Source organism: Vulpes vulpes, chromosome 6 (assembly GCF_048418805.1).
Source record: "Vulpes vulpes isolate BD-2025 chromosome 6, VulVul3, whole genome shotgun sequence".
Taxonomy (NCBI): Eukaryota; Metazoa; Chordata; class Mammalia; order Carnivora; family Canidae; genus Vulpes; species Vulpes vulpes.
The window spans coordinates 125,911,127-125,932,579 of NC_132785.1; the positions used below are offsets into that span (position 1 = coordinate 125,911,127).

The 21,453-nt window shown below is 45.0% G+C and overlaps 1 protein-coding gene across 5 annotated transcripts in view; it reads right to left on the reverse strand.

Moving 5' to 3' along the window:
* The window catches only part of SETD3 (SET domain containing 3, actin N3(tau)-histidine methyltransferase), a 79,953-nt gene that overhangs the window by 39,133 nt on the left and 19,367 nt on the right, over positions 1–21,453 (reverse strand). For all 5 annotated transcript variants that reach the window (XM_026012556.2, XM_072762271.1, XM_072762272.1 and 2 more), the window contains exons 4-6: positions 20,039–20,187; positions 17,913–17,985; positions 17,355–17,611 (exon numbers count right to left, since the gene is read on the reverse strand). In XM_026012556.2, coding sequence (XP_025868341.1) covers positions 17,355–17,611; positions 17,913–17,985; positions 20,039–20,187 — 479 coding nt within the window. The remainder of the gene's footprint in view (positions 1–17,354; positions 17,612–17,912; positions 17,986–20,038; positions 20,188–21,453) is intronic.

Here is a 21,453-nt window from a genome sequence, read left to right on the forward strand (position 1 = left end):
AATTAGCATCCCACAACACATTCTATTTTTTTTAAAGATTTGTATTTATTTCTTTATTTATATTATTTCTTCATGACACACACACACACACACACACACAGAGGGAGGCAGAGACACAGGCAGAGGGAGAGAAGCAGGCTCCCCACAGGGAGCCCGATGGGGGACTCGATCCCTGGACTCCAGGATCACAACCTGGGCCAAAGGCAGACGCTTAACCACTGAGCCACCCAGGCGTCCCACCACAACACATTCTAGGTGAGGTGATTTGTTCCCCCGTTGCAACCTGACAATTACAAAGTATCAGCAACAACAAAGCTCTAAATCAAGTCCTTACTGATTAGATTGAAAGGGGAAAAATTCTCCATTTTCTGCAAATGCCAGACCATTTACATTCATACTCCAAATATTGCTGTTAGGCCACCAACTACCAAAACCTTAGTTCTGTATGTTATTGTGTTCCATATAAAGCTCCCAATCATGTACTGAGTTTTGGTTTAAAAAAGAGGCTAGGGGCAAAGATGTGAAGAATCCAGATTTCTCTCAAATCCTTCTCCTTGCATACACAGGGGCTAAGGAGAGGTGGGCCCTGGGTACACGTGAAAGGTGAAGCCATAAAGCTTCCAGAAGCACAAGAACATCCTCACGGTCCCGTGCTAGACAAGGGTTCCCAACTGCAGCAGCACTGACCTCTCAGGCCACACCATTCTTTGTTGCAGGCTGTCTTGTGCATTGTAGGTAAAGCAGGATCCCTGGCCTGGCTCTGACAGCCAAATTGTCTCTGTCCCCCAAGGGGCAAAATGCTCTCAGATGGGAACCCTGGGGCTAGGCAAAGAGTTCTTTAGAAGGACATAAAAAATACCTTATTTGAAAAATAAAACTGATACACTGGATGTTAAAATGAAGAATTCTGATCATCAAAGGCTTTCATTAAGAAAGGGACTAGGCGAGCCACTGGGAGGACACAGTCATTAATCATGCCTCATAAGAAAACGCCAAATTATAAATGGGTGATTCAGGAGGGGACAGGGAGATGGGGAGTTCTTGCTGAGTGTTTACAGAGGTTCTGTTTGGAGTGATGAAAAAAAAAATCTGGGGAACAGGCGTGCTAATGGATGCTTAGCATTATGAATGTAACCAATGCCACTGACTTGTACTCTTAAAACGGTTAATATGGAAGATTTAAGGTTACATATAGTTTATCACAATTAAAAACCTTAGTGTAATATACTCCCTGCCCCCCCAAAAAGCACTGCATTGTGAAAATTTCCTATAAAAAACGTAAAATACATTATTAAGTATTATATTAATATGTTTAAAGGTTACTCTTTCATGTATATCAAGTTAAGTAAAATACATTATAATAATTGTATTTTAAATGAGTAAAAGATGTGGCTGGGCACTCCCTAAGAGGATATCCAAGTGGCTAATAAGCAAATACAGACATGCTAGACCCCACCAGTCACTAGGGAAGGGGAGTCAGAGCTCCAAGGAGACACACCCCCTGCACGTGCAGAAGAAAATCTAACAGAGCACTGGGGTGGGGGAAGAGAGCGACCAGAATGTTCATGGATAGCTGGTGGCACATACACTGGTTCAGCCAGTCTGGAAACCAGTTTATCAGTGTCTGCTGAAGCTGTGTATGTGACTGCCTGAAACCCCAAGAACTCCTCCCCCAGGGAGTGCCCACAGGGAAGGGATGCATGTATCCACAAGCAGATGACACAAGGTCACTTAGGGCAGCTTCCTTTACAGTAGCCCCCCCAAACTGGAAATGCAAACGTCCCTCCACAGGGTAGATGCACAGACTGTGGGGTGTGTGTGTGATGGAGGACTGCACGGCCATGACGAGAGCGAGGTACAGCTGACCCACAGCTGGAGGAGTTGTGTGGACATCTCGGGGAGCCCAAGCAGCTGGAGGCCAGCAAGTGAATGCCATAGGACTCTACCCTACAGCCGCATGCAGACTCATAAACTACACTGTGCTGACAGTGTGGAATGTATCCCTCCTGAAAAGGGAGGATGGGTCCTGCCTGGGACAGGACACCGGGGGTTTTGTTGGGTGCTAGACACGTGCCATTGCTTGATCTCGGTGGTGGTTACTTTGGATAAAAACTAGTCTGTATTTAATATGTGTACTTTACATGTGGAAGTTAAATCTCAATTAAAGAAAATGAAAAATCAACAGAAAATGACCCAAACTATCTGTCTTTACTACAGGGGGTTACTAAATGTCCTCAACCTTTTTTCTATCATATATTTATTCTGTTAATATGGGCCGTTTTCAAGAATAACTAATATAGTCCAAAGCCTACTTGGTATCACTATGATATAATTCAATAGATACACGTAACTTTCGCCTTTTTCTATTTCTTCTCATGTATAGTGCCCAGAGAGATGATACATCAATCTTATTTTAAAAAGTTTATAATATTCAACATGTGAAGCTGTTACTGATCTATACTGCCTTTAGAGTATAGTCATTGTTTACATGTGGTAAACTCTTAAATCACTAGACTCTTCCTTGCCTCTGAAGTTCTCTTAGCCACTTTCCCCTAGAATTTTGGTAATTGATCCTACACCAAGTAGTGAACTCTGCCTATTACCATATACTGTGTCTGATGTTGTATTGTCAGCTTACCTTGTCTTATTTCTCCCACTAGCCTGTGAGCTGGAGACTGAGTAGAGACAGCGCTACATGTGCACCTTCTATGCCCACGGGTGCCTTGAAGGGACAGTCCCCCAGCAGAACCACCAGAGGCCAGCAGTGCGTTCCATACCTCCCAAAAGATGCACCCTGGGACCCCAGAGGACAGTAACAGGGAGCCTCTCTTTAAGAAACATGCATTTGTAAAATGCTCTATGTCTAAAAACCCTTTCTTCCATTTCTCACCTGGTCTCACACTTCTGCAGGGGAAACCAGGCAGACTGCCCTTTTCAGTAAGTGTGGAAACAAGGCTGAGAGAGCATGAGTGACTTGTCTGTGGTCACAAGTGAGCCACTCAGGGAGAATGGGGCCAGGGCTCTGATGTCTTGTCACGTCTTCTCCCCCCCCACACACACACCTCCTGCCTCCAAATGACTCCTGCTCAATCCCATCCTTCTCGTGGGTCAGTTTTATGTGCCAAGACAGGCTTGATGTACACACAAAGCCTTCTTGTTGGTTTTCCACCATCCAAGAAATGTGGTCAGCGTGCCTCCTAGGTCTTCACCTCCATCCCACCAAGTGTTAAGCATGGCAGGGCCAGTAAGTCGGCCCTGGAGGCCGTGCTGTGGCCTGATGCCAGCCATCAGCTCTCCCTAACCGTGTTCAGACAGCACTCTACTGCAGCATCTGGAGCCGAGTCTGCTGAGATTAAGTATCTCTTTAAATTAAAAAGCTGGGGCAGCCCCGGTGGCACAGCGGTTTAGCGCCGCCTGCAGCCTGGGGTGTGATCCTGGAGACCCGGGATCAAGTCCCACGTCAGGCTTCCTGTATGGAGCCTGCTTCTCCCTCTGCCTGTGTCTCTGCCTCTCTCTGTGTGTGTGTCTCTATGAATAAGTAAAATCTTTAAAAAAATAAGAATTAAAATAAATAAATTAAAAAGCCAGTAAGGTTGGCTTGGAATGCCTTTTCCTTGATGCACATTTGATGTGGCCCATTGTCCTGTTTTTATGGTGCTTTTATACCTAGAGTAGCCTCTCCAAGAAGGTAGTGTCTGCCCATACGTTGAACGGAAAATGCAGACTTGTGTCGCACAGTGCGAACATTATGACCTCAGTCATTACCTCCTCTCGGCCCCACCCAAGAACTGATAACTGAGTTCTGACAGGTGACAGCAAGTCACTGGCCTGGGTCCCTGAACTATACAACACAGGCCAAACCCTGCCTTCGTGGTGCTACCATTTCAGCAGGACTCCTGAGGGCAACATCCACTGCCTAAAACATTTCAATAGCTTGTGCTGACCTAAAAATCAGATTCACTGAGCAGCTGGTACTCAATAAATGTTTATGGGGTGAGTGACCGGCTCCCATGGTCATGAGATAAGTCAGCATGACAGAGTAAATACTTCAGTGTCAGACACGAATCTCCGTTCCCAGTACCAATAATTAGGTATGGCTTTAAGTCCTAGAACAGACAGACCGGCAAACAGGCCCCAGTTTCCTCACCTGTCAAATGGGAATAACAGCAAGTGGACCTTGGGAGGCTGTTGTGAGGGTCCCATGCAGCCACACCTGACGAAGATGGCACTGAGTGCACTTGCTGGCCCTACCCTCTCCCTTCCAGCTTCTGTCTCTCCACCATCTCTTCCTCTCTCCGGGCACATCACACTCCAGTACACTGAGCAGCTAGGCTGCACCCCTTGCTCTCCACTTGGCAAACTCCTGGACCTTCCTCAGGGTCAGGTGGCGTCCCACCTCTGCGAAGGCTCTCCCGACTCCCCACTCTTCCTGCTGTTTCTCTTGCCTCTGGGCTGGTCCCCAAACTGCTATTCCATTGCTGTCCTGACTGGGCTTTCCACCAGGTCTGGGAAAGCAGACATGGCACCGTGAGCGCTCTGCAGCCCAGAGGCACCCAACAAGTGTGCTCGCATTTCAGAGGAACTACCAGAGAGAGAAAGGCCCACATGTGGTAAGACTTCTCGTGGGGAAGAAGGGAGCGTACGGGAAAAGACTGACTTCCCGACAAACCTTCCTCAGCTTTGGAACACAGTCCCTGAGTCCCCAGTGCATCCTGGTCGAGCACCTCACTAACCCAGGGAAACTTCACACCCACATTTACTGGAATACTTCATTTGTCACTACATCACTCACATTCGGGTGATGGTGTCAGTACTTAGACACAGCAGCTGGATCTAGGTGGTCTGTCAGGTAGTCTACTTGCCCATTAACGGGAAGTGGATGTCCTACTGGTTCTAGAAGCCACAGCCACTAATTCACTTTAGATGAATGATAAGACCACACAAAAGCAAAGACTTCAGAGCTGATGGTAGCATTTCCGACGTAGACACTGTCAAATGAAAACTGGCTTATTAATTTTAAATGATTTCACAGCATTTAAAGAATAAACATGAGGCTGACACAAAGATTTTAAAACTCATTAGAATTGGTCTTGAAATCCCGGATAAAATTAAATTGAAAGCTGCTCTTCTGACAGCTTTTCCTTCAGACGTGCCATTGTGTGTGCACCACTGCGGTTAAGGTTGGCCAAGCACCTCCATTAAAACCTTCACTTTCACAGGCTTATACTTTCACAATAAAAATTTGCCCCACACTTGACTTTTGCATACTAAAGATTTCTGCTTGAAATATATATTCCAAAGTGCAAAATCAACCTGTCTAGATAGAAAACTCAGGTACAAGTTACTTGGGTAAGTCTTGGGTTTAAACAAGTTAGAATAAGCTCAAAATTTAGGATCAAAACTGTCCTTTCTAAACCACGGAAGTTATAGAGAGGCTGGTAGAGTCGGTCCAGGAGCGAGGCAGAGAAGGTACACTTAAAGCCAGTGTATTCCAGAAACTTCATGATCGTACTTACATCCCTACCCCCGGTGTGTCATCAGATGCTACCAACTCCAAGTCCTTCTCATATCCCTCAGGCTTGCTTGTCTTCTGGCCTCCCTGCTTCTGAGGTTATCTATCAGCAAGCAGGCAAACCCAGGCCAGTGTGGTCCCACGGCTGCTGCTGCTCCCCATCACATGAGGACACAAACCCCAAGGCCTGCTGACAGCCCTCAAGCCAGGCTCCTGCTGCATTTTCGGCCTCATGTTCTCCCTCCTTCTGTCTATCCCCACCCCCTCTCTGCTGTGCCCTCCATCCCAGCTCCTATGAACAGGCCTTTCTGTTTCATTCTCTTGTGTTTTACATCCAGCACAGGAAATTTGCTTCATGACATGAACTGAAGGGTGCTCAAACCTAGCTGCTGGTTAATAACACCAAGACCACGGCTGGCATTTTAGAAAGGCCTGATATCTCAGCTGCACTTGCAAATCTGGGAGATAGGCTGGATTGTAACTGTGGAAACTGAGGTTCACAGAGTTTGGGTGACATGAGCAGGTGTCACATAAACAGACCAGCTAAGTCACAGTCATCTCGTCCCACAATGGCCTGAGCCACAGAAGCCACAGACAGCCTGGGGAGGTTCACATGTCAGACTTCTGGAAGCCGGTCCCCACAAATCTGCAATGACTTCCCTCCATTGCAGGGGCTGTGGCCTCTGCTCGGCTTGGGCTATCTTCTCGGGCTCCTCTGGATATGCCCTGCTCGCCCCCAATCCAGACCTTTACTGACAGTATTTCTCTCAACCAGATAATTCTGCCTTTCAAGCCACAACCACCAGCCTGCCCCAGGCATCCCAGAGCTCAGAGAGCAGTTACTGCCTCTGTTTACCATTTTTGTTCTTCAATGTTTCCTGCCAATTGAGTCCCTCCCAACTCTACCATAAACTTTGAAAAGACAAGGATCTTGTATGACTTTTCAATCTCCTTATAGCACCTACCACCAAACATTCAGCAAAACTCCACTATGATCAGCAAATATTTCAAATAGTTATTTGACTTAAAGAAAAAACAAAACTGTTACTGTTTTTTTCCTGATGAGACTCAATATAAAGATAAGCACATACTGTGTTTCTGACTACTAATATTTAGAACTCACTTATCTTCTAAGCTGAAAGAATAAAGTTGACCCGTGAAAGGGGAAACTCCCCAAATCAAAATGTGTGCTGAGCTTGAGGATTTAAGAACAGAGGGGAGCCAAGAGAAACAGCTCTCCAAAAACACACTTTAGATCTAAAAGTGCTGATCATCGCAGGGTGCTCTGCTGCAGCCACGTGTGTGGCAGGGACGCCCAGTGACTTCTAGGAGGAAACCCTCAGCAAGAGGGTCAGGAGGATGTGGAGAAAGGGGAACCCTCCTGCAGTGTTGGTGGGAATGTGAACTGGTGCAGCCACTCTGGAAAACTGTGTGGAGGTTCCTCAGAGTTAAAAATAGACCTGCCCTACAACCCAGCAATTGCATTGCTGGGGATTTACCCCAAAGATACAGATGCAATGAAACACCGGGACATCTGCACCCCGATGTTTCTAGCAGCAATGTCCACAATAACTAAATTGTGGAAGGAGCCTCAGTGTCCATCGAAAGATGAAGGGATAAAGAAGATGTGGTTTATGTATATAATGGAATATTACTCAGCCATTAGAAACGACAAATACCCACCATTTGCTTCGACGTGGATGTAACTGGAGGGTATTATGCTGGGTGAAATAAGTCATTCGGAGAAGGACAAATATTATATGGTCTAATTCATTCGGGGAATATAAAAAATAGTGAAAGGGAATAAAGGGGAAAGGGGAAAAAATGAGTGGGAAATATCAGAAAGGGAGATAGAATATGAGAGACTCCTAACTCTGGGAAACAAACTAAGGGTGGTGGAAGGGGAGGTGGGCAGGGGGTGGGGGTGACTGGGTGATGGGCACTGAGGGGGGCATTTGATGGGATGAGCACTGGGTGTTATTCTATATGTTGGCAAATTGAATACCAATAAAAAATAAATTTATATATATAAAAAAAAAAGAGGGTCAGGAGGAAATCACTCCCCTCGGTCTCCAGGTCAACAAGCAGAGTGGAGGAGGGGCAATTCAGTGGAGTCATGCAGAGAACAAACATGAGGCCTGGAGCAATCAGAAAGCCCTGGCTGGAGAGACTCCCCATGGGACACAGCTGCTGGAGGTGTGCATTATTCAAAAGAAGACCCAGTGAGAAGGGGAAGAAAAATGGCCCAGTGACTACCTGCAGAGAACTCCTGGAATCTAAGCGTAGAGGCCAGGTAGTGAAAATCGGGAGACGATGCTAAGAAAACAGGAGCCACCAGGGTATTCCAGTGACTCAACTGGTTGAACATCTGCCTTGGGCTCAAGTCATGATCTCAGGGATCAAACCCCGTATCATCTCAGCCTCCCAGCTCAGCGAGGAGTCTGCTTCTCCATCTGCCCTTCCCTCCACTTGTGCATGCTTGCTTGCTCGCTCTCCCTCATATAAATAAATAAAATCTTAAAAAAAAAAAAGAAAAGAAAACAGAAGCTGACAGTTTTGGGGAGTATACTTCACATCACCTGATCTTTTAGAGAATAAAGATGATTTTTTTTTAACAGAGAAAAATACAACTGTCCAAAAGAATATAAACCAATTGTCTGGAGAGCTTCTAGATTTAATCTACTGAAAGCAGAAGATCTGAGGGGCACCTGGCTCAGTTGGTTAAGTGCCTGCCTTCAGCTCAGATCATGATCCCAAGGTCCTAGGATTGAGCCCCACGTTAGGCTCCCTGCTCAGCAGGGAGTCTGCCTCTCTGTGCTCATGCTCTCACTTTCTTTCAAATAAGTAAATATTTTAAAATTTTTTAAATAAAAGCAAAGGGTCTGATAAATTCTTCCTTCACTGAAAACTTCATCTCTTGCAAGACAGAGGAAGAAAGGCTAGGGCACGGATATCCAGAGCCACAAGAGCCTCAAGTAGCGGGAAGAATATTCTGTTATCCTCAGGACAGTCCTTACTTACATTGGCTCCTCTATGTCCCATCAGGTTTAGCATTTGTCCCATCAGGGTAAGAGTGTCTGCCGGGGACCTCTGTATAAACCAGAAAAGGCTACTTGTCTGCAAGGAGGCAGCTCTGCAGGGAACAGCAGGTGGAGCTAGGACAGGCTGGACTTTGGCCCCTCACCTGCCCCAGAGGCCCTGACCGCACGTGACTTCCATGTGGAGATCTGGAAGGCAACTTATTCCCAGGCTCGACAAGCTCTGCCAGGGCATCCTGTGCGGTAGGCACTGTGTGGACAGCAGTGCCACATGGTGCCCAGGAAAGAAAGGCCCCTGCCTGTGAAGCTCGCACTCCGGAGAAGAGACAGATAAATTCAAGATTAAGTCCAGACGGGTGACAAGTGCTGTGAGAGAAATGAATAGCATGCTCACTGTGGTGATTCATTTCATGTGGCAACATGGCTGGGCCACAGTGTCCAGATATGTGGTTATGTTAGATGTTTCTGTATGGCCGTTTTTGGATGAAACTAACATTTAAATTGGTGGGGTAGGAGTAAAGCAGACGGCCTTACCTAATGCAGGTGGGCCTCATCCAATCAGCTGTTGGCCTGCATAGAGCACAGGCTGACCTCCCCCAGCAAGAGGGAATCCTACAGGAGCCACTCTGGACTTTACCCACAGCCATCAGCTCCTTCTAAGGTCTCCCCCTGCTGGTCCAACCTGTAAATTCTAGTTACCAGCCTCTATAACTCCATGAGCCAATTCCTTAAAATACATTTCCTTCTCTATGTATGTACACACTCTATTGGTTCTGTTGTCTTCCTTGAGACTAGATGACAAATACCAACAGTGGCTATGCAGTGATTGTGGCCTAGACCAAGCAGATCATTCCTAAACCATTCAGAAATCACACACAGCACAGTTTTGCAGGGCAGCAGCATCAACCAACAAGAGTGGTCACAAGTGTGTTCACTCATCAGGGCACTTATCCTGGGTCTCAGAAACAAGAGCAAGTCCCGTCTTCTAGTGTACAGAAAAATAAAACCTCAAAATCCTGTCCCAGATGTGAGGGAATTTATGACTCCAGAACTTATGGGGGGACCTGAGGAAAAAAAAGCCAGTTTCAAGAAAGATTCTTTTTTGAGACTTGTTTTTAAACTTGCAGAGATTTCACAAAATTCTATTGATCTGACTAGTGGGAAGAGCCATGACTGGTAAAGCCAGGGGACGGAAGGAACTGTAAGGATAGGTTTGGAGAGATGGAGGGAAGTGGGACACACAGCCCCCGGGAAGGGAGGGTGGGGTACATCAAGGCTTTAATTCTGACTCTCCATCAGCAGCTCCAGCCAGCTTTCTCGCCCTCAGCCTGCCTCCTCTCCTGGAAAATGGGGTGATGCGCAGCTACGGGTTAAGAATGAGGGCAGGAGGAGCCTCACCAAGCCCTTTGGCCACTGGCATGCAGAGGCTCAATGAACAGCATCTTAGGAGCAAGGCCCTGTCTCTGACCTCTGAAGCTGTAACTTCTTCAGACATAAATTTAACTACCAGTGACCTGGGCCTGGTATTGGGGTGGATGGGTCTCTTCTAAAACTGATTTGGCTAATTCTGTCTCAGATTGTTATGCGAAGACACTAGTTCCGATTCCTCCTCACTATGAAAATAACAGGAGAGAAAGTTCTTGTTACAGTGCCTCACATACAGCACACATCACCACACATGCTAGTTCTCCTGCTTCCTGAGTCCTGCCAAGAGGGGCACGTGTGTAAGATCTTTTCCCTGTGGCTCTGTCTGCTGTACCTGTTCAGGCGCCTCTATGAACATGCTTATGCCCAGGTGATGTGTACAGTAGGAGATGGGGACAATCTATGTGCCTGCTTTGTTGGACAGCTATTCCTAATCCTGATTAGCAACAATGGAAGATTTCCGAAGGACCCCAGAATCCCAAGTCAGGTGAGCAGATGAGAAAGGGGAGGGAGGCTGTGATTCAGGAGCCTCCAGTGACAAGAGTCAACAGGAACAGGCAAGGGCAGGAGACAGGAGGTCAGCAGCAAACAGGGCAGATGGGAGATGCCGAATCTGTACCTGAGAACTTCTACAGGAGGATGCAGAGCATGGGGCTGCCAAGCCTCCCCTATACAGACACACTACTAAATGCCCTCCAGCAACATCCTGCAGTTGACAAGACAGGAATACCTGGCACCGCCAGGACATGGGGCCCACTCTCCCCAATTAGGGCCATGAATACGGAGAAAAAGCATTTCATTTCTTGAGCTTCCCAGAGGCTATTGAAACTTAAACTGGAAAAAAGAGAGGAAACAGGGACCACTCTCTGGATTCTGGAAGGTGAAGTTCGAATCTATCTGCCCTGCTCTAACATTAGTATGCAAAACAAGTGAACACAGTTAAAAACTCAAATCAGATTTTTTAATGACATATCTGCAGCCTTTTTTATGAAAATGAGAAAAATTGCATATATGTCGAGGAATGGATAATTTACAAAATCAGAAATCTTACATTAAGAACATGATAAGACAACACTCTTACACATTTAACATAAATTAATAGTGGCCAAGGTCAGCGATCAGGAACAAGCAAGGACACAAGTCAGGACGTTTCAGCAAGACAGCCTGGGACTCTAACAAAGACTGTAATGGCACTGGAATCTCTACAGAGAATACGCAAGCCTGCACTGATTTCCGAAGGTCCAGTGCTTTCACATTTTTTTACATCATTAAAAATTGAACCAGTAAGGATAACAATAAAGAGAGGACTGCCAGCTTCCTCTGGGCTTTCAGGGAAGGCCACGGGCAGGGCAGAGGCATGGGTTCCTGAGACTGAGCCTCTCCCACCTCCGTTCAGAGTGAGACAGGCTGGGCGGGAGGGGCATTTTTCTGCAGCTAGAAATAGCAACCTGACCAGCAGGGGCCTCACAGATAGCAGGCCACACCCAGCTTTCTGTAAAATAGCCCAAGGGAGATTTTAGACACCACTGCACTGCCCTTAACACCGGACCACTTCTTTGTCCCAAAATTAAGACCAGAACCAACTTTAGAGATTCAAGGATACGGGGCACATGGGGCTAGCAAACCTGCTCTGACCCCAGCCTGGGATCCCAGGCCCAGGCATCCTCAGGGTCTGGCCAGCTGCCCCACACCTTGGTTCCACAGCTGCAAAGGAAGAACAGCTCTGGGTTTCCTGCCATGTGCCCAGAAGCCACTCTGACCTCCCCCCAGCCCTGCCCTGCCTCCTGGTCCAGTCCCATGAAGCACACAGCACAGAAACTACTTACCTGATGAGAAGAGGCCAGGTCAACTCAGATGAGCAACCTGCAAACGGAAATCATCCCTTCCCTCTGCATCCTGCAGCCTCTACTCAGTCTGTTACCATGGCAGCCAAGGAATAAATACGGACTCACTGCTCCTGCATCCAACACCTCCAAACCTGTCCAATCAGTCTCTTCTGTCCTCACCATCACCGTCACCATCACCCCTGACTCTGTTTCCTCCCTCTTCACCTCAGCAGTTATTCACAGATGTGGCATTGTCATGAAGTTGGAAGACATCTGGAACACGTTTGCCTCCGAAGAAAAACATGTAAGTGGTAACGAGGTCAGGAGGATGGAATCCTGGAAGCAGTATTCATCCATCCATGGCCACGTTTTCAACTCTGTGCTGTGTGCGCAACTTTTGTGTGAACCTGAAAGTTCACTCCAGAACAAAACATTTAAGAAGAAAATCTCTGGAGGCACCTGGATGGCTTAGTCGGTTGACCATGTGACTCTTGATTTCGGCTCAGGTCATGATCTCAGGGTTGTGAGATCGAGCCCTTCATCGGGCTCCACACTCAGCAGGGAGTGCTTCTCCCTCTCCTTCTGTTCCTCCCCTTACCCCCACACGTTCTCTCCTTCTCTAAAATAAATAAAACCTTTAAAGAAGAAGAAGAAAATCTCTGTATCCCCAGGGATCCGAGTCCCTGTCCTCGAGTATGCCATCTCACACACCTGAGAGACACTCAAGGAGTATTAGTTGAAAAACGCAACAATCCAGAGAGCACACGGGTTAAAAAGAAAAGATAGGGCAGTAAATCCCAGGTCCAGAGGAGGCAGGGGGTTGGTGGACCTGTGAAGGAAGACTCTTATGCAGGTTTCCAGGTGGAGGGGAAGGACCAAGAGCAGGAGAAGCTCACCATGGGGAGCCCCATGCCACCTGGGAGCCACAACCTGTGCACAAATTGGGAGCTGCCTGCTCTTAACCTCTGTCACCAGCGGAGACAGTTACAGGAATACACATGCATGTTCTCCCTCACGGTGCCCCTCAAGCACACATTACCTACATGGATGTCTACAAACAGCTCTGCATGTTGACAGATGTCTCCCCAGAGCTTCTGGGTGTTGGGGTCTTTAGAGTAATAAGCTACTGCCCAGAGCCTCATACTCAAACTGGATGCTCAGCCCCGAAGGTGTTACGTAGGAGCAGATTCTACGTGTAGACATGAGCTTTAGGAAAACACAGGCTAAATCTATCTGGCAACTCACATCTTGTGCTATTCTTGTGTGCCTCTGTCAGAGACAAGTTAGAACAGCGAGAAATGGGAGGAGCAACTGTTTGTATTTTGCCACAACTGCCTCGGGATGCCAAGAACCAAGTGTGACATCTTCCTCTGCCTCTTGGTGGGCTCTGTTTTCAGCCAAGTTGTGAGTATGACTGCTCGAATCTTCTGCCACTATAGCTCTGGCTAGGTAGGAGAAGTGGCCTGTTCAAGGAATAGAGCCAACTTAGGAATATCTGATTCCATCCTGAAGCCTAAGACAGATAGAGTGGAAGCTCACTCAATCGAAACCCATGGCAGTTAACACACAAGGGAGTTTCTCCATTTCCATCCCTTCCCCTGAACCTCTTAAACTGTCTGAACTACACAAAAGACAAAACCCAAGTAAGGTGGGACATATGTAAATTATGAGATCAATGGAAAATAGTAATTTTATAGATACACCTCTATTCGATTAAACGTTACACAGTTGCATTTCCTTACACAAGCATCATATTTAAGCTCAGCAACACAGGAAAAGGTGCATGAGCCTAGACCACTCTTAACCCTAGGATAAGCTGGCACCCCACACCACGGTGTCTGGTCCGTTAGATGGGATTACAAATTAAACAGACTGTTCATTCACAGGAACTGTTAATTTGTTTTTCACTGGCATGGGTGAGCAATATGTGGACTATCGTTCATCTGTGTTAAGTCAGGTCAAATCTGATAGGATTTCTTCACCTTCACACAATTATACCACATCAGAGTTGGGTATAAGCCAAATCCTACTTTTCCAGTGATTTCTATCACAAAATTGGTGTCCCCCCCCCCCCCCCCAAAAAAATGGTCCCATATTTCCACACAGAAGTCTCAACTTGGGAGCTGAACTTTGGAAAGTTCTGGTCTGCTAGGTGTACTCTTACACAAAACTCTGCAATGGTTTTAAATGCCAAGTTCTGCCTTCTACCATTAATCCTCTCTTCTTTGCTGGTCCCCACTTCACAAATTGACAGAAATTTTACCACCACATAGGGTTCTCAATCTACACAAGCTTCTTCCAGGATCTGGCTGAGCCACAGTTCCCAATTTAGCTTCTCGAGTCTGGGTGTTGACATTTCTCAACTGTTAAGTTGCAGTATAAGATTTCACCAGCAGGCGTTCTATCTTCATACAAGGTATGTTCTCAAAATTCCTTGCGTTTGAGGCTCCTGATTACACACTATGATCTGCTGAACACCTAAAGAAAACCCTGTATATTGTACATCTCAACAACACAATGTAAATATAATATAAAAAATTTAGGGGCACCTGGTGGTTCAGTGGTTGAGCGTCTGCCTTTGGCTCAGGTCATGATCCTGGGGTCCTGGGATCAAGTTCCACATCAGGCTCCCCAAGGGGAGCCTGTTTCTCCCTTTGTCTATGTCTCTGCCTCTCTCTCTCTCTCTTGCTATCTCTCATAAATAAATAAATAAAATCTTTTAAAAATGTATATATATATAAAAACTTAAAAGACCATAAAGCCCAAGCCCCTACTATTATAAATAAGAACCAGCAGAGGCTCAGAAAGACTTCTGAACAAACTCTATAAAGCAAAAGACAGAAAGTAATTTGAACAACTGGCTACTCTAAAAAACCCTTGACTATGGAAATACTCTGGGAGAAAAGAGAGTGGGAAATAATTTTTCTAGTTTTTAGTCAACAACAACCAAAGAGAAAGAGGGAAAAAAAACATTAAAATAATAAATGCAATGCAGATAAATCTACCTCAAGGAATTTATAATTATTAGAAATTAATACTAATGCCAGTCTCCTTTTAGAATAAACATTCTGGCACCTAAAGTAAAACGTAAGGCTGAATTGACTGTTACCCTTTCCTGCACCCTTCTCCCAGGGACTGGGGATCACCAGTAGACACACGGAACCAAGTTCACACTGGTGCAGTCACACTGTTGATACACCCAGAGATAGTGACTAAGAGCTGTGGCCCGCAGACCTTCGAGCCAACAATCAGCTCAGGAGAAAAATAATGGGTTTTGGCTCCCATGCCCAGCCCTAGGAAAATGGGTTTAAATGGGAACTCATAACTAAAAACTACAATCAGGTTCTGTAATTGGGTATGCAAGCATCTGATACAAGACATACATTTCTCTGGGAAGAGGGGGTCCCATGACCCTAAAAAGGTTAGGAGCCACAATGCCCTGAAAATCAAAACTGAGGGCAGGTCACTGTAATGAAGATGTTAAGTACAAACTGGTGTAACACTGCCCACTCTCTCCTCCTGTGCGGTGATGCAGTGTCAGAGTGATCTATTAAAATGGAGCAAAAGCCTGACATCTGATCCTGGAACAGCATGAGAAAGAGGTAGGGTTTGGTGCTGAAGTGAGAAAACCTGATCTAACAAAATAAGAGTAGTACAACGTTAACACTTGTGTTTACTCTGGATCATTACTGAAGATTTCCAGGAGCCGCGAAAACCTTCTACAACCAGAAAAGCAGCTGGACTCAAACTATAGTTTTTAGAAAGATAACTTCTGCTTTAGTCTGTGTTTCTTGGTCAGGAATGGTCACGCAATCCCTCTCCCTTCCGCCTTGTCCCCTCCTGGATCCTCCTCGCTGCTACAGTGGCTTGCCTCCTGTCAGGCTGCCAGGGTTCCTATTCCAACAATTAAGCCACTGATTAGGAAATTTCCTGCAAGAGTACATCTACTGATGTCAAGAGAATGTCCCATGTTCTTCTGAAAAAGGACCACACCTGGACGGACCACGTTGTCAGGGTAACAACCTTCGCTACGTGCAAAGCTTGGACGGGGTTCCTCAGGCACATGCAGCAGCAGGTACAGTCCCACAAAAGGCCGGGCTGTGTTCCTACAATGGCAACTTGACTTCATGGTATGTCATTGAACATGGTTTTTAAACTAGAGCAAACACAAACATTTGCCCCAACTGTTAATATTTGAAAACATGAAATATTTCATGTTGCCACAATAACAGCAACTTTTCCAAGTAACACAGGGGATGGGGTGTTGACCCCCACCCAGTAGGAAACCTACATATCACTTTGACTCCCCTAAAACTTAGCTACCAATAGCCTATTGTTGATTAGAAGCCCTACTGACAATCAGTCGATTAACACATATTATGTTATACATGTTACATGCTGTATTCTCAGAGCAGGAGGAAAGAAAATGTGATCAAGAGAATCCTAATAGTAAATACACTTACAATGCTGCACTGCACTCACTGAAAATGACTGTGTATGAGTGGACCCGTACCATTTAAACCCATGTTGTTCAAAGGTCAAATGTAATTCCAAATTATATTTAAATAGCAAGTGAGATATGGCATCTGGGTTTCAACTCAGGTTCATCTCACTCTTTCTGTTCAGTCAGGCCCCAGGCATCCAACCCATCAGGAATGATGGTGATCTTTGGCATGTACCTGAGACACTCTGTTCTATATATTTAAGCACAAAGCAAGAATTCTCAACCTTAGCCCTACTAACATTTTAGGTTGATAAATTCCCTGTTTGGGGGCTTCCCTGTACATTGTAGGAAGGTTCATAGCATCCCCACTGCCAAAGATCAGGTACAGCAGCCTCGAAGCTAATTCTTGAGCAACTGAGGAAAAGGAAAGTAAGGAGCAGAGACACTCCCCAGTCTCAGCTCTGGAGGAAACTGTGACATTGACTCTGACTCGTCTCATTGCGGTTTGACCAGAAAAGAAAGAAAATGTTGGCCACACTTCCAAAACACAGAAAGGAGTAACCAGGTGTAATTCAAATGTTCATAACTTTACAGATGTTTTTACAGGGCACTTTCACCTAGAACTAATTAAAATTAATATAATACACAGCACACTTTGAAGACACAAAGAACTCAGCATTCTAAATTAGTAAATTAACTGTCAGTACAATTTAGTAAAATACATGCCAATATATACATGAAAAACCCACAAAGAGCCTTCCACTTTCTTGGAAAACTTATACACAAAGCATCTTTTTGAATAAGATACGTTTTATAGCTTCTAAATTTCTATTGTAATCTTTCCCTTTCAGAAAAGCTCAGAGACTTTCTTAACTTAGGAACAAAGGCTGCTTATACCAAAACAGGCTGCTGATGAAGTCAGATACATTCAAATCATACTTCAGGGATATTTCTGTACAAAAACAGTGGACTAGAATTAGAATGCCTTTTAACCTAAAAAGCACAATGTTTAAGCATCTGTAATAAAATGTGAAGTGGAACATCTATGCCATCAATTTCCCTTCCTGTACTCTGTTAAACGTACATTTAAACCGTAACCAGCTACTCACCTGGATGACTTTATAGAAGTAGGCGTACTGCCGAGCCGTGTTCTTGTATTGGCTGAAGACATCATGGATAGCCTGTGTGGACTGAAGGTCCCGGACTTCATCCTCCTCAAAGTAGAGTGGAGTGTCATATTCGCTGGGGAGGGTCTGAATGTAGGGCTGCCAGAAAGAGTTAGGGTCGGCTCGCTCACACAGCAGGTGAAAGGCAAGTGTGATATTTCCCATAGCTTGAAGAATCCGGTCTTGAGAATATAAGGGCCCTGAATTAACCCAGAAGTTAACAGTGTCAGTTCCAGAAAGTGCCTTAAAAAGTATTCATTCGAAATATATATTAAAGTTACAGAAATAAATGGAAAGCCTTGTAATACTTAAAGTAACATGGGCCTTTCTTCTAACATTCTACTATGTCAGATTACAGGCATAGAGAACAATGTGAATGGGGGGGGGGGGGGTAAATATCTCACTAGTTTGAAAAAACATCCCTATATGGTCCTTAGCACCACAAAATATCATATTTTTATAATTTGCACTTTGCTTTGAACAGTCAGAAATTATTCTCACCCAACACTGAATTTTTAGCAGATTCAACAGTCATTAGTAATTTTCGTGGAACCCATAGAAATAATTCTTCTGCCTAGGAGGAAAAAGAATAATAAAATCATATATAATCATAAAAACATATCACAATCTTCAATGCCTTCATCTATGGTCAGAAAGCGAATTTCATGTGTGATGAAATGCTGTTTAAGGCTGCACATCAGCACTTCATTTCTAACTATCAAATGTATTTTTAAACATAATTATTTGTGGTACACTTAGATGAGCACAAACAGGGTTTAAAATGCTGCTTCCAATAGAAAAACCAACCATATATACCATATATATTGGAAAAACATTAAAAAATAGGACTTTCATCTTTAACTTGAAGCAAACATAGCAATTTAGGATGGAGCATGAAACTATTACTTCTTTGCTGCACTTATATTTTTAAGTTCTAAAAGCAAAGCAAAACAAAATTTCCATCTACAATAAAAACATGAACCTGTCGACATGAACTGCTCTTGCCATTGTATTTCTGAAGCTAGAGAATATTCCTTCCTCTACATGCTTGTCTTAAGGCACAACTGTTACCAGCAAAAGCACAAGCCCCTAAGACTAAATATATATTTAGGTTTACTGAATTTTTTTCCCCAAAGTTTTATCTCACTTTTTGCCAATATTTTCTTTTTGGTATGTGCTGTGTATGTTCCTACACTGCTTAAAACATGCACAGAGCAGCGCCTTTATTGTGGTTTGACATCATGGGTATAGCACGTCCAACCCGTCACAATGTCAACAATATGTGAATTTTTTTGTTTATCAATCACTCCTCAGTAAAGCTTAAAAAATGCACACAGTGAAGAGAGACCACAGCTAAGATATTTGGGGAAGCATCCGCACAAGTGATGCTTCTCCTCTGATACATGAGAACATGTGACATCCTGGTTACTCTTTCCTTCTCTCAATGTCTACCATTTGGATGCTGTCTATGTGCATCTCTTTCCCTACTACAGATGATAAACATGATGAAGGAAGAGACCTTGGGTTTCTTGGAAGGCTGGTAGAATAATGAACAAGGTACTATTCACATACTAGATGTTTAACAGGGATCTAATAAACCGGCATATGGTTTATCAACATATCAATGAAAGGTTAACTACAACTTGGCCAAATATGTTGCCTGCGGTTTGAGGGGGCCTGAATAAATAACATTCATTTCCTCCATCCAAGTTCTGAACCCACTAAGAGAGACACAAGACTACAACAGATGGTCACCCAAAATATCACCTACTGAATCCCAGAATTAGACAGACTCCTCCACCTAGTTACAGGCAGAACTGGAGCCCCACAGGCCTCCCCACGTGTGGCCTGCCCCTCTGTAAAGCACACAGTGGAAAGAGCACAATGGATGCATATGGGCAACCGGCTCCCATCAAGAAACAGGCGAAGACCAGTTCCTTCTCTGTGAATCATCAAACAGGTTAAGTTATACCTCCTCTCTAAGAGAAGCATGAGTGAGGGGTGGAAAGAGGCCAGGAATGTCAGGGTGCTGCTGCTTCCTTCATCTGGAAGGACCCAGGGCAGAGAAAAGGCATTTATCCTTTAGCAGATATGTGTTACTCCTCTCTCCCTTTCAGCTCTGGTGGTATGGTGTCAGTAGGGGACACTGCCAACCACTCAGTTACCCCCTCCAGAACCAGTAAGCACCCTTGACACTGCCCATCCTCCACCCCAATCTACCCACCTCCACATCCCCTCTATCACAGGTCCTGTGCGCTCCTCCTCCTAACCACCTGAGCCCACATCCTTCTCTTGAAGTCTCAAAATCCTTTGAGGCATGTTCTGTGGTCTCCTAACAGAGGCTCAGAAACATGAACTGACTTGTCTCGGGTCACTGGTTAGCAGCACAGCTCCCATGGGAGGACCGACCCGAAGGAGCTGCCTAGAACCCTTAGCAAGGCTCTTTGGGCCCCAGGTCAGCTAAGAGAGTACACGAGTACACAGCAGGAAGTGGAATGCTGGTTGTGCACTGCCTGTTTGCCCACGAGGTCAGAATAAGCCCAGACACCTGTCTCCATGTCCTATGCTCGCCCCACAGCACAATCCAAGCACACTGAGGGCCCCCGCACCAAGCGATCAAAACTCACCTTGATGTCTCTCGTCGCTCTCAAACCAAAGCCCTCTTCTTTGAAGTTGACCATTTCAAAACCCTCAACAGAGGCTCCATTTTCAGAGGCCCACTTCATTAGGTCAGGAAAGTAATCTTCTCTTTTTCCATCAAAAGTAACAGACAGACCTGTTTCAATCCACGTGTTAGAAAACAAGTGCTACGTTTAGGAACTGTATTGTTTCTACTGTTCTTGGAAACTATAAAAACACACACTGAAAACAGTGATAATGTTCCAACCGTGAAATCAAAACTCATCGCTAGAGACAGATGGTAACTAGACTTACAGGGGCGACCATTTTGTAATGTATGTAATATCGACTCCCTGTGTTGCACATCTGAAACTAATACGATATTGTATGTCACTTAAGCTTTAATTTTAAAATTTTTTAAAAAGAAAAGCTTAAAAAATAAAGTGGTTTAAGAATTGTTTAAATAATTTGGAAAGAGGGCAGCCCGGGTGGCTCAGCGGTTTAGCGCCGCCTTCAGTCCAGGGTGTGATCCTGGAGAACCGGGATCGAGTCCCACGTCGGGCTCCCTGCATGGAGCCTGCTTCTCCCTCTGCCTCTCTCTCTCTCTCTCTCTCTCTCTCTGTGTCTCTCATGAATAAATAAAATCTTTTTAAAAATAATAATAAATAATTTGAAAAGAACTGAAATCATATAATGTTCTCCGATTACAATAATCAAATTAGAAATCAAAAAAAAATCTTGAAAATTCCCAAATATTTGAAAATTAAACAAAACACTTCTATTTTTTGCTTTTTTAAATTTTAATTTATTTATTCATGAGAGACAGAGAGAGAGAGGCAGAGACATAGGCAGAGGGAGAAGCAGGCTCCCTCTGGGGAGCCTGATGCAGGACTCGACCCTGGATCTGGGATCATGCCCTGAGCCCAAGGCAGACGCTCAACCGCTGAGCCACCTAGGTGTCCCTGTTTGCTGTTTTTTGTTTTGAAATTTAACAAAGCACTTCTAAATAACCCATGGGCAAATGAAGAAATATAAGGAAAGAAAAACAAAGCAACAAAAAAACAAAAACAAATCACCAGTCACAGTACAAATCCACAGTGATAGAAAAGGTGAACCACAACCTTAAATCCCTGTCAGTTACAGAGAAGAATTTGTTGACCCCAGGACGTAGGATTACTGACTGGTGGGCTCTGTGAGGTGATGAAGGAGAAAGGAGAGAGCTTCACCAGCTCACGCATAGCAGCACACCCCCCACCCCAAATTAAGTCTAGGGGGCCATGTCTCGTAGGCAGCTTTGCTTTAACAAAATACCCAGGAAACAGAAATCGCTAGTTGACAGGTACACAGGAGTTGTGTGTAAGGAGGAGCACTACAGGCCCGAGTGTAAGAGCACAACTGGACAGCTCTGCAACCAAATTCTGTT